Raw genomic sequence first — 13,964 nt, 5'->3', positions numbered from 1 at the left:
CCAATCACAAAAAATTCTGATCAATTCCAAATCAAGTTACGAATTGAATCCCCAAACTCTAAATCTTCTTTACAGAAACTTGCGAAATACTAAGGAATATTAACGAATTATCACGCCGTCCTTAGAAGCTGAAACAAGTAATTCTTTCAACTGCTGACTAATAGATTAAATGGAGGAGAGGAGGAGGAGGAGGAATACGGTGCTGTTATTGTAACTCATTTCCCTCATAATTTCCCCATAATACGTGGACCGAGATTCCCCCTTCTTCCCCTCCCCACAAGGAAATAACTAATTAGAGGCTCTGCATTTAAGAACATTAAAATTCATCAAGATCTGACTCTTTATTATTGATTTTTTTCATTTATTTGGTTTACACACACACACACACACACACACACACACACACACATGCTTATGCTCTCTCTCTCTCTCTCTCTCTCTCTCTCTCTCTCTCTCTCTCTCTCTCTCTCTCTCAAAATTCATCAAGATCTGACCCTTTTTTATTGTTTTTTTTTCATTTATTTGGTTTACACACACACACACACACACACCATGCTTATACCCCTATTTTATATTAGTCTCTCTCTCTCTCTCTCTCTCTCTCTCTCTCTCTCTCTCTCTCTCTCTCTCTCTCTCTCTCTCAAAATTCATCAAGATCTGACCCTTTATTATTGATTTTTTTTCATTTATTTGGTTTACACACACATACACACACAAAATGCTTATATCCCTATTTTATATTAGTCTCTCTCTCTCTCTCTCTCTCTCTCTCTCTCTCTCTCAAAATTCATCAAGATCTGACCCTTTTTATTGTTTTTTTTTCATTTATTTGGTTTACTGTTTACACGCACACATGCTTATACCCCTATTTATATTAGTACTCTCTCTTTTCTCTCTCTCTCTCTCTCTCTCTCTCTCTCTCTCTCTCTCTCTCTCATCAAGGTTTGACCAATTACTTTTTGTTTTTCTTTTTTGCTGTTTTCAATACATGTACCCCTGTTTTACATTAGAGTCTCTCTCTCTCTCTCTCTCTCTCTCTCTCTCTCTCTCTCTCTCTCTCTCTCTCAAAATTCATCAGGGTTTGAACAATTGCTTTTGATGTTTCGATTTTTTGTGCGACTGTTATACAACAGAATAATATTTCACAAAACCTTGTTTAAACGTCTTTTGATTTTTTGTATGTATGTGATTTCGTGAAATGTTTGTATTTACCCTTATACCTACCTGAGGATAACGGTTAGAAACTAACGAAAGCCTTCAGAAGAAAAAGGGTAGGTGGTTTTTTTTTACTAAAAACTATTTTTAAAAAATGTTTGAAGTCCGGAACAATTTGAAAGTTTTAAGAAATAACAACATATATATTTTCGTATTTATGTTTTTATAATGATAAAGATCCATATTTTCATATAGTTGTTTTCTTATAACTATACAGACCCAATAGATAAAAGAAACTTGGTAAGTAAACATTAAGTAAAGGGAATCAGTAAAAAAAAAAAAAAATAATAAAACGGTAATGAAAGTAGCGGTTGAAGACCCAGGGTGACAGGGTTGCCACTTGTCCTATTTTACGAGTTTAGATTAGCGGCTGATACAGCACAGGTAGGAGATGCTGGGGAAGGGGAGGGGAGGGGGTTCTCCGAGGATTTGGGATGGGGGTGGGGGGAGGGGTGCTAATGACGTGTAAAGGTGAAAATGGGAAATTTGGAAAAGGTGAATTTGGGCCTTTTTTTAAATTGCTGGTTAAGAAGAAAGTGGTTGAAAGGTTTGGTTTTAATTTTGATAACTTTTTTTTTAAATTCAAATATCAGGAAATGTTTTTAACTAAAATTTAGCTTCCAAATTTACGTTTTAATTTGGAATTTGTACATTATATTTTAGGCCTTTTATGGATTTTGATTTTGGGGGGAACTTTGAAGCTGAGCCAGTTACCCAAATATTAAATTAATTTAGCGTTGATCAGGATACACGGCCAAGGAATTGTTTAAGAGTTTGAAGGATGAAAAGGATAAATCATATTTCTCATAATTGTGTGTTTCGTGCATATACACAGATAGATAGATAGATAGATAGATATGAATGTGTGTGTATAATTATTTATATAAATATATATTTATAAATATATATATATATATATATATATATATATATATATATAAAGTATATTTATAAATATATATATATATATATATATATATATATATATATATATATATATATATATATATATATATATATATATATATATATATTCTGTGCATGGACAATAAGTTTCCATTAGAAAACAAACAATTATCCAGTGACTCATAAAATTAAAATGCCCATCTCTGTACATCAAAAGCCTTGAAAAAAAAAAAACTATGACAGCTAGCTCCTCCTCTCCCCCCCAAAACAATCCACCCTTCCGTCTTGTATTCCTCAAGTCGCCTCCTCGACCTAGCGAAAGAGAAAACACGAAAGACCGAAGAAGGAAAGGAAGGAAGGAACGAACGACCGACCGAGAACTTACTTTCAGGCGTTGGGGGCGGGGGTGGGGGGGCGGGGAAAACGCTGAAAGAAAACGTGTTAGAAAGTCAGAAGAGAAAATGGTAGAAACCCCACGGACACTCCTTTATTACAGCGACTGTCTGGGAAAACGTTGATTGGGGGAGGGAGCCGGGGGACAGGGGGGGGGAGGAGGGAAATGCCTCGAAGGAGTGAAGGGTTTGGAAGGTGGAAAAAATTTCAAAGTGTGAAAATGAAAATGATTTTGTGAAGGAAAAATTTATCAACAAGTAAGACGAGAGAGGTTTTGTGTAAAATCTGATGCAGTGAAGGGTTTGGAAGGTGGAAAAATTTTTAAAGTGTAGAAATGGTTTTGCGAAGGAAAAAAATTATTAACAAGTAAGATGTAAAATCTGATGGAGTGAAGGGCTTGGAAGATGGAAAAATTTTTAAAGTGCAGAAATGATTTTGTAAAGGAAAAATTTACTAAGAAGTAGGACGAGAGAGGTTGTGTAAAATCTGATGTCAGATTAATGAGGCTTCTCAGATGTATAGAAGTTCGTGAGAGAAACATTTCCCGTAGGAAACTCGATTTAAAAAGGGTTTTTTTATTATTTAACAAGACCCTTGCAGGAAATTTTATATAAAGTGTTTTAATTAAGGAGGCCTTAATAGAAAGTGTTATAATAAAAGGTCTTATTTATTTAAAAAGGCATTAGTAGAAAATTTTATTTTAAATTGTCTTTTATTTAAGAAGGCCTGTAGAAAATAATTTTTATAAAAAGATATTTAAGAAGACCTTTATAGAAAATTTTATATAAAAAGGTGTTTTATTTGAAAAGACCTTAATAGAAAATTTTGTACTAAAAGGTATTTTATTGAAAAAAGTTCTTTGTAGAAAATTTTATGTGAAAAACTGTTTAAAATGCAGACATTTTATTGGGAAAATTTACAAACTGGTAAAAAGATCGAAATTTTACAGATCTTAGGATACAGAGATTTGAAAAGGAAGTAGGCTATATTCATTTCCTTATTCGTCGAACGAAGAAAAAAAAATGGAAGAGGTTGAATGTGGTTTTATTTTTTTTTTTTTTTAATATTTTGCCAATGCATTTCGTTTATTTTTAAGCTGCCATATTTTTAAGGCTTATTTCTTTGATTTGACAAATGATTTTTGCTGCCTTTTTCGTTCTTTCGTTTCAACTGACATGATGCTGCTTTGTATGATAAACATTTTTTAGATAAATAAGAACTGAAATATTTTTAGCAATTTAAATAAGATGACCATAACACATAAAAGCAATTTTTTTGGACATCATTTCTTTTGTTTTGTTCGCTGTATTTTTTAATAATTTTTGTTTTTTGCTTTTTATTTCAGCCTCCATGGTATCAGGTAAGACGGACCGCCAGGCTGCGTTGTAATTAAGCAATTTGTAGAATACTGTTATTATTATTATAATTACTATTATTATTATTATTATAATCACACTGAAAGGTATAGACCGTATTCCGTAGAATGTACTGGGTTTTTAGAAACGTATTTTATTACGTTAAATAAACCGTGTAGAGATATTTCTTACATTAAGGTGAATATTTTACAGAACGCGTTATTTACAAGAAAAAGCACCATAGTAAGTACTGTTATTACAATGTACTTAGTGATCTGTACATTACGTTGTACTCCTGTTTCTTAATGCTGTATGTTCGGCGTAATGCAGAATGCATGTCGTACACTCTGAGAAACAGAGGCTTTGTATACTCCGAAGTGTGTTAGTGTTGCAGTTTTATGAAAATTACCCATATAAAGGAAAATAAAATATATGAAGAAGATTGTATAATGCATGACATTATTACTAGACATATCCATAATTGAATTTAATTCTCCCATTCCATCTGTACAGCCAAGGCAGCCTATATAGAAACATATTGTCTAGCCTGTAACAATGTCTTTGTAACGGCACTCCATATGTTACAGCTTATTCTAGTATGACCCTTCACTTAGAGTGAATCTCGTAGTGAATCATCGTGCATTTCCATCATATACATGACATTAACACCTTATTTTCCCCTCTTAGTATTTTCCGTAGTTATTTAGTTATTTATGCCAAACGATTAGACACTGTAGTTTGTATAGAAGCTTTTTTTTTCTTCTTGCTAAGAATACAATGTAGTCTCCATATTTGTGAAGAGTTTTGCTTAGGTAGCATAACCTAACTCTTATTTTTCCTTAACCATAGTTTTGTATAGGTAGTATAACCTAACTCTTATTCTTCCTTAACCATAGTTTTGTATAGGTAGTAAAACCTAACTCTTATTCTTCCTTAACCATAGTTTTGTATAGGTAGTATAACCTAACTCTTATTCTTCCTTAACCAGTTTTGTTTAGTTAGCATAACCATACTCTTATTCTTCCTTAACCATAGTCTGTTTAGGTATTATAACCTAACTTTTATACTTCTTTAACCATAGTTTTGTTTAGGTAGCATAACCTAATTCTTATTCTTCCTTAAACATAGTTTAATTAGGTAGTATAACCTAAGCCTTAATCTTCCTTAACTATAGTTTAGTTTAGGTAATATAACCTAACTCTTATTCTTCCTTTAACCATGGTTTTGTTTAGGTAGCATAAACTAACTCTTATTCTTCCTTAACCATAGCTTTGTTTAGGTTTTATAACCTAACTCATATACTTCTTTAACCATAGTTGTGTTTAGGTAGTATAACCAACTCTTATTCTTCCTAACCATAGTTTTGTTTAGGTAGTATAACCAACTCTTATTCTTCCTTAACCATAGTTGTGTTTAGGTAGCATAACCAACTCATATTCTTCTTTAACTATAGTTTTGTTTAGGTAGCATAACCAACTCTTATTCTTCCTTAACCATAGGTTTGTTTAGGTAGCATAACCAACTCTTACTCTTCCTTAACCATAGTTGTGTTTAGGTAGCATAACCAACTCTTATTCTTCCTTAACCATAGTTGTGTTTACGTAGCATAACCAACTCTTTGTCTTCCTTAAGCATAGTTTTGTTTAGGTAGCATAACCAACTCTTATTCTTCCTTAACCATAGTTGTGTTTAGGTAGCATAACCAACTCTTATTCTTCCTTAACCATAGTTTTGTTTAGGTAGCATAACCAACTCTTTGTCTTCCTTAAGCATAGTTTTGTTTAGGTAGCATAACCAACTCTTATTCTTCCTTAACCATAGTTGTGTTTAGGTAGCCCATAACCAACTCTTAATCTTCCTTAACCATAGTTGTGTTTAGGTAGCATAACCAACTCTTATCCTTCCTTAACCATAGTTGTGTTTGGGTAACATAACCAACTCTTATTCTTCCTTAACCATAGTTGTGTTTAGGTAGCATAACCAACTCTTATTCTTCCTTAACCATAGTTTTGTTTAGGTAGCATAACCAACTCTTATTCTTCCTTAACCATAGTTTTGTTTAGGTAGCATAACCAACTCTTATTCTTCCTAAACCATAGGTTTGTTTAGGTAGCATAACCAACTCTTATCCTTCCTTAACCATAGTTGTGTTTGGGTAACATAACCAACTCTTATTCTTCCTTAACCATAGTTGTGTTTAGGTAGCATAACCAACTCTTATTCTTCCTTAACCATAGTTGTGTTTAGGTAGCATAACCAACTCTTATTCTTCCTAAACCATCACATAGCCTTTCTTACCCTTTTAACCCTTCTCACCAGATGTCAGGTAAGCTTAAAAGCTTGTCAGTCATCCACCTTCAAGAACCCCTTACTCTTGTCAATCAGATTGATGTAGGATATAGCCTCTTCTCACAACTGCATCTTGAATTTCCTTCAAAATCTTTTTTTTTAAATAGGTCTTCTCCTCCTTGACTTCTTATCCTGAAGTCTATTTGTATATCAGAACTCTTCCATTCCCCTTACACGTTCAAACCACCGTATCACACTCCATGTCATCTTGACCTAGACTAATGTGGTATACTTGTTGTGGAATACCTGAAAATATAGAATGCTTATGCATAAACTAAAAAGGACCTATAGTATTCGCCTTTCAGTGTATTGTAGGTATTCTCAAATTAAAAGCTTCTTAATCATTAAACCTCTATATTAAGACCTTAAATCAGAAGTACAGTAGAACTCATGTCATGACAATCATGTTCTCACTCAACGGGAAGACAGTTTTCATTTTCACAGGCAAAAGATTTTTAGGTAATCGAAGGATTATATTTGCGTTTCAAACACACATACACATGTATGATATATATGTATATATTATGTATATATATATATATATATATATATATATATATATATATATATATATATATATATATATATATACATATTACGTATATGTATATATACAATGTATGTAAATACACATACACTCACCAGAGCGCTTGTGTATGTGTGTGTGCGTGCGTGTAGTCCCTTGTTATATCATAATCGCCCAGTTTGGTATCGGTGGGGGCAACATTGTCAGCCAAACGATTTTGCGGTAAGTGACGTGATTGCAGGGCGTGTCACCTACTCCGGTATAGGCCTACGTCACAATTGCCATTGATAGTCCTTTGCTTCTTACGAGGCTGTTTATGCTTCCAGATTATATCTGAATCGTTGCTTTCTTTAGGCTTGTGTAATTATAAAGTTTATTGTTGTATATTATATGCACCATGCGTCAATGTCATTTCTTTCTAGAAACACAAAAATGTGCTTCAACTCGTGAAGATTGATTTGAATGTATTGTTGATGGCGTCTCCTTTAGACTCTGTTCATAATGCACGCAACTGCACACACACACACGCGAGATTTGGCACTTTCTTGTGAAAGCTTATAGAAATTAACGCGAGAGTCATATACGATTCTTGGATTCAGAATTGCTCTATAAAATCAATCACGGTAGCTGATAAACCCGTGGTAGGTGATCCAGGTAACATTTTCCATCTATCTTTGTTATTCTCGTAATTCTGCCCTAAAATGGAAGACTGCAGTGTCTGCAAAAATGCAAAACTGAGAGGAGTGGTTGATACTACAGTTTTCCTTGGCCTTACTTCTGATTTTGCAGAGACTGCAAATGGGACCCTTTAAATACTCGTGGAAAGCAATGAAGAATCATTCTGAAACTGCAGTAACTTGTGTATTAGTCTTTCACGAGCCCAATAGGTAACATATCTCAATTTCGAAAATTTTGCAGATACTGCAGTTTTCCATTTTAGGGCAGAATTGATCAACTAAGAATTGATTTTAAACAAAAATTCGTATTGCATATACCTCCGTCAATGCTAGGTCCAAGAAACGGTTGGTTGTCAAGATACCAAAGAAATCCTACAGATTAAGACGAGACGTTTAATAACGATTGACTTTGGTTAACAAAATCTACGGTGATTGTGAGCAAGTTTTCGTTTTCTTAAGCCTGGAATATTTGAAACAAGGCTAAACAGATCACCTGTACAGTACAGTAGATAGTCGCTTCTCCTCAAAGTTACATTTCGTCTCTCTCCCAAAGTGGAATAATTTATAGCCAGTCACGAAGTCCATCTTTTGGTCAAGATTTGGTAAAATCCCACTGATAATTTTTTTGCCTAGTACTGGTAACAGACAAAACAAACTTTTTTTTTTGCCTAGTTCTGATAACAAACTAACAAACATAAACAAACCAAATAGAAGACAGAGTTGGCAGAGGTAATAATCCCTTTTAACAGATGGAAATAAAAAGAGAAAATCAGTTATATTCTTTTATGTTTTCGTAGGCGTATCCTCCCCTTCCACACTCCCTCCCCAAACATAGCTTCCCCCTCCCGTCTTTACCACGTCAACCCCTGCTTCTTTAGCCCTATCCACTACCCCTACCCCCACCAGCCCACTACCCACCCCCTACGCCGAAAAATACGTTGCGTCATGCAGTCCACCTCAGCCAATGAATTTTGAAACCGAACAGCTGAGAGGGAACGGCAAGTGATGTATGACCACTTACCGGGCATAGGTGGGTGTAGGACACCCCCACCCCAACGCCCCCTCCCCAAATTGCAGCCCATTCCGAGTTGTTGTTGTACTGGAGTGGTGATGTCGGGGAGGAGGAGGAGGAGGAGGTGGTGCTTGGATGGGCCTAAGAGCCTAATTTTTTCCCCTCCCCCCCTCTCTCTCTCTCACACTCTTTCTCTCTCTCTCTTTTCTTTCCTGTCGACAAATCCTCTTACCAATATTTACGACAGGTCCTTTTTTGACAAATAGGCAGCGTGGTGGCTCCTTAAATCACTGCCGTAGTATAGAATTATCCCATCCGAATGGGGAGGGCAATCAGTTTTGGCAATAATATCAATAGATGTTTGAGGTTACTTGGTTCTGGACACATTTATCTCTCTTGCTGCTGAGAGAGAGAGAGAGAGAGAGAGAGAGAGAGAGAGAGAGAGAGAGAGAGAGAGAGAGAGACACCAGGAAATGCGTATATCAAATACAGGAGATGAGAGAACAAGATGTAAAAGAGAGAGAGAGAGAGAGAGAGAGAGAGAGAGAGAAACACCAGGAAATGCGTATATCAAATACAAGAGAGGAGAGAACAAGAAGTAAAAAAAAATAAGAGAGAGAGAGAGAGAGAGAGAGAGAGAGAGATGCAAGAACGACAGAAAAGGCATGTGTCAAATTCAAGGGAGTGACAGAGCAGGGAATAAAAAATAAACCACAGAGAGAGAGAGAGAGAGAGAGAGAGAGAGAGAGAGAGAGAGAGAGAGAGAGAGAGATACTTAGGAATTATGAGTGATTTTGAAGTTTGTTGTGTTCTCCATCCTCAGTCGTCCCCCAACCCTCCTCCCATCATACTCCCTTGTACCATCTCCCTCCCATCCCATCCCATCCCATCCTCCTGTCCAGCATTATCCCCCCAACAGGTAACCATGACAACAAAAACAAGCAAGTAACGGGACTGGTAATGACTGTTGTGATGATGCTATTAACGATCATTATAGAATAAGTTTGACTTTAGCAATAGTTCCAGTGGCTATTGATAATGCAATAATGATGATGATAATGATAAAACAATATATAACTAATTGTGATTATGATAATGAAATTAGATATCAACAGATTTTTTATCATTTGATCATCTTTCAGTCAACAGGGATATGTTCAGGATGTATGACCTGGCCTCTTCGTGTGGTCAGTACATGACCCTCAGTTTTGGCAGTGGGTCATTAACAAAAGCCAGGTTATTGTCATGTTAAGGGCAGGCTATCCATGTAATTCATTACTTACCATAGATATTTATTTATGGGGGCCTCTCTCTCTCTCTCTCTCTCTCTCTCTCTCTCTCTCTCTCTCTCTCTCTCTCTCTCACACACACACACACACACACACACACACACACACACACACACACACACACACAGTCACATATCTCTGTCTCACACACACACACAAACCCTCTCTCTCTCTCTCTCTCTCTCTCTCTCTCTCTCTCTCTCTCTCTCTCTCTCTCACACACACACACACACACACACACACACACACACACACACACACACACACACACACACACACACACATACCAGCTGTTACCTAAAAATCTTCAAAAGGTACCACCAACAATTGATTTTTAATAAAAAACGTGTAAGTGAACAGACATGAACATTCATCTAATATAATAAATGTGAGATCTCATAATGCCATTTTCGGAGAGAGAGAGAGAGAGAGAGAGAGAGAGAGAGAGAGAGGTACAGGAACTCCAATAAGCAACATGTCTGACACAGAAACGTCATTTTATTCCCGGTCTCGACCCACTTTGTTCCGCTTCGTATAAGAGCGTAATAGGATGATTGTGCTTCATCGCACGGGTTCGCCGCCGCCGTTACGTCACCGGCGTTACGTTACGGTCCCGTAACGCCTTCGCGGCGACGGCCGGCGAAGCGTAACGAATGCCTTTATGTTCCCGTATTGTTTACTCTCGTGTAATAACTCGCGCGTCACGGTTGTCAAGTGAACAGACGTGCTTCTCATGGCACGTGACGGGAGTTGTGATTCGATTTGGCCGTTTATATATATATATATATATATATATATATATATATATATATATATATATATATATATATATATATATATATATATATATATATAATATATATATAGATAGATAGATAGATAGATAGATAGATAGATAGATAGATAGATAGATATATACATACGCTTCTGTAATAACTCACTTTCTGTTTAGTTTTCATGTTTATTTACTTATTTATTCCATATTTTTTCAATTACGGAATAACTTACAGTCCAGTTTCTTTCAGCAATTAATAAATTATTTTATGTATTAGTTAATTTTATCTTATTCACTTTAATCAAGTTTTTCTTTAAGTAACTTTGATTTTATAAGACGAACAAAAATAGATTCCGTGTCTATCCGCAGCCTATATTTTTATTTTAAGAATGTTCACTTGTCAGATCTTTTTAAATGCAAGTTTCAGCATATCCTTTTCATTTCCAAAGGTTAAAAGTTCTTCAGTAAACGCGTAGAGATTTATGTTTATTGTTTACCCGTATTTAGTTATTAAATAATGACTTTTTGCGATCATATTTGCTATTACTGCTGTTGAATCAAGTTTAATATGACACTGAGTTCCGTCAATCAGGACTTGAAGGCAAGACATTGAATTGTAGACGCTTTTACGTAATATAAAAAAATGTATGTATTTTTTGTATTTGACATACGCCCGTATACCTGTATGCTAGTATTCTCTATGAGTATGATGTATAATGGCGTGTTTTATGTCTATTCATTATCTTGCGTATTATTTTGTCATTCTTATGAGAGGGCGAAATATAATTTTATTCTTGTCTAATATCTACTTAACCAGCCTAGATATCTCAACCTTATTTTATTTCTTCTATTAAAGGTACGGTAATACATTATACATAGCTACATAACTCTTCTGTATAGAAGTTGTACATTGTACAGAAATGTCTGATAATTAAAGCTTGCTCCAGTGCAACTTGGTCGCGCATAATAATTAGGTTGTACATTATGCATTGTCCCCCTATTCATTTTTACATTTTTCATCGGGTAATTGAGACGAAATCGCTCTTATACATTATACAATGAATATCATGCATAATCTCATCAATCAGTTTTATGGACGGACATTCCTTTATTATGCATTTTGAAATTCATTATTCATTCTGCCGTGTAAAATATTTTAATTCATTTTTTTCTCTCCCGGGCACCGGAAATAATGAATGCTATGTATAATGCAATTTGTAAGCGTGCATTTGAATCGTCTTGTGCTATGCATAAATCATGCTAACTTTTTTTTTATTTTTATTTTTTTTTTTCTTTGCTTATACTTCCCATGCGAGGCGAGACTGGAGTATCTGATGGTGAGAATGGTGGTTTGAATGGTGAAAAGGTTCTACAGGCGAGACTGGAGGATCTGATGGTGAGAATGGTGGTTTGAATGGTGAAAAGGTTCTACAGGCGAGACTGGAGTGTCTGATGGTGAGAATGGTGATTTGAATGTTGAAAGGTTCTACAGGCGAGACTGGAGGATCTGATGGTGAGAATGGTGGTTTGAATGGTGAAAGGTTCTACAGGCGAGACTGGAGTATCTGATGGTGAGAATGGTGATTTGAATGTTGAAAGGTTCTACAGGCGAGACTGGAGGATCTGATGGTGAGAATGGTGATTTGAATGTTGAAAGGTTCTACAGGCGAGACTGGAGGATCTGATGGTGAGAATGGTGGTTTGAATGGTGCAAGGTTCTACAGGCGAGACTGGAGTATCTGATGGTGAGAATGGTGATTTGAATGTTGAAAGGTTCTACAGGCGAGACTGGAGGATCTGATGGTGAGAATGGTGGTTTGAATGGTGAAAGGTTCTACAGGCGAGACTGGAGTATCTGATGGTGAGAATGGTGATTTGAATGTTGAAAGGTTCTACAGGCGAGACTGGAGGATCTGATGGTGAGAATGGTGATTTGAATGTTGAAAGGTTCTACAGGCGAGACTGGAGGATCTGATGGTGAGAATGGTGGTTTGAATGGTGCAAGGTTCTACAGGCGAGACTGGAGGATCTGATGGTGAGAATGGTGATTTGAATGTTGAAAGGTTCTACAGGCGAGACTGGAGGATCTGATGGTGAGAATGGTGATTTGAATGTTGAAAGGTTCTACAGGCGAGACTGGAGGATCTGATGGTGAGAATGGTGATTTGAATGTTGAAAGGTTCTACAGGCGAGACTGGAGGATCTGATGGTGAGAATGGTGATTTGAATGTTGAACGGTTCTACAGGCGAGACTGGAGGATCTGATGGTGAGAATGGTGGTTTGAATGGTGAAAAGGTTCTACAGGCGAGATTGGAGTATCTGATGGTGAAAATGGTGGTTTGAATGGTGAAAAGGTTCTACAGGCGAGACTGGAATAACTGATGGTGTGAATGGTGATTTGAATGGTGCAAGGTTCTACAGGCGAGATTGGAATATCTGATGGTGAGAATGGTGGTTTGAATGGTGAAACGGTTCTACAGGCGAGACTGGAATAACTGATGGTGTGAATGGTGATTTGAATATTGAAAGGTTCTGCAGGCGAGACTGGAGTCTCCGATGGTGAAATTGGTAATCTGAATGTTGCAAGGTTCTATAGGCGAGGCTGTATGGTGTGAATGGTGATTTGAATGGTGCAAGGTTCTATAGGCGAGACTGGAGCGTCTGATGGTGAGAATGGTGATTTGAATGGTGGAAGGTCCTATATATATATTAGTAGAGTGACAGTGATAAAAATAACAGTTACAGGCATTGTTGCACTTATGGTGAAACAGTGAATAATTGCATTAAAGTTATTGGCAAAGTTGAAGAGGATATGGTGAAACGACAAATACAGACGCTGTCAAGAATGAATGGTGAAATGGTGATGTCAGTGGTGAGTAATTATGAAGAAGATATTCAGATTGGTGAAAATGTTAGTAAAAATAGTGAATACAATAGTGAAGACAGGTGAATGGTGAAATGACAGAAGGAGAATTTCAAGGATATCAACAGAATAGAATTAATTCAAATCAGTGTCACTATCTTGCTGACATTGATAGGCCTAAAGTTTATAATCAGCATAGTGACTCGTGCGAGCCGTTATGACAATGAAGGATGGTGATGCAGTTGATCGGATGATCGTCATTGTAAAATTCATCCTTTACCAGACGATCGTGATAAAGATTCAAAGATTATAACTGGTCGACATTATAATGCAAAATGTACGAAAAGATTTCCCTTGAACATCCATTCGTCACCAACGTATCGTACGCCTGGCAACGTCAGCCAAGTTGGTAGAACTTGTATGTGAATAAAATATAAACGGATAGAAGGCAAATAAGTAATTTCCATCGTAGCTCATAGCTAACTAATCACCCAAAAGACAAGAAAAACCAAATTTAAGTATCAGTTTATAGATAAGTCAATCATACAAAGTTATTTTTCCACATTTTTCTATATTTTCCTGGTATCTCACCTCATGCTACGC

General features: G+C 36.2%; 1 protein-coding gene across 14 annotated transcripts in view; it reads left to right on the top strand.

Annotated features, from left to right (window-relative positions):
• Positions 1–13,964, top strand: part of LOC136853015 (one cut domain family member 3-like) — a 544,859-nt gene that overhangs the window by 184,226 nt on the left and 346,669 nt on the right. For 9 of the 14 annotated variants that reach the window (XM_067128158.1, XM_067128157.1, XM_067128156.1 and 6 more), the window contains one exon: positions 3,860–3,874. The exons of the other annotated variants lie outside the window; for them this stretch is intronic. In XM_067128158.1, the coding sequence (XP_066984259.1) occupies positions 3,860–3,874 (15 nt within the window). The remainder of the gene's footprint in view (positions 1–3,859; positions 3,875–13,964) is intronic. 14 annotated transcript variants of the gene reach the window in all.

Source organism: Macrobrachium rosenbergii, chromosome 26, assembly GCF_040412425.1.
Source record: "Macrobrachium rosenbergii isolate ZJJX-2024 chromosome 26, ASM4041242v1, whole genome shotgun sequence".
Lineage (NCBI taxonomy): Eukaryota > Metazoa > Arthropoda > Malacostraca > Decapoda > Palaemonidae > Macrobrachium > Macrobrachium rosenbergii.
This window is presented reverse-complemented; position numbering and strand designations above follow the sequence as displayed.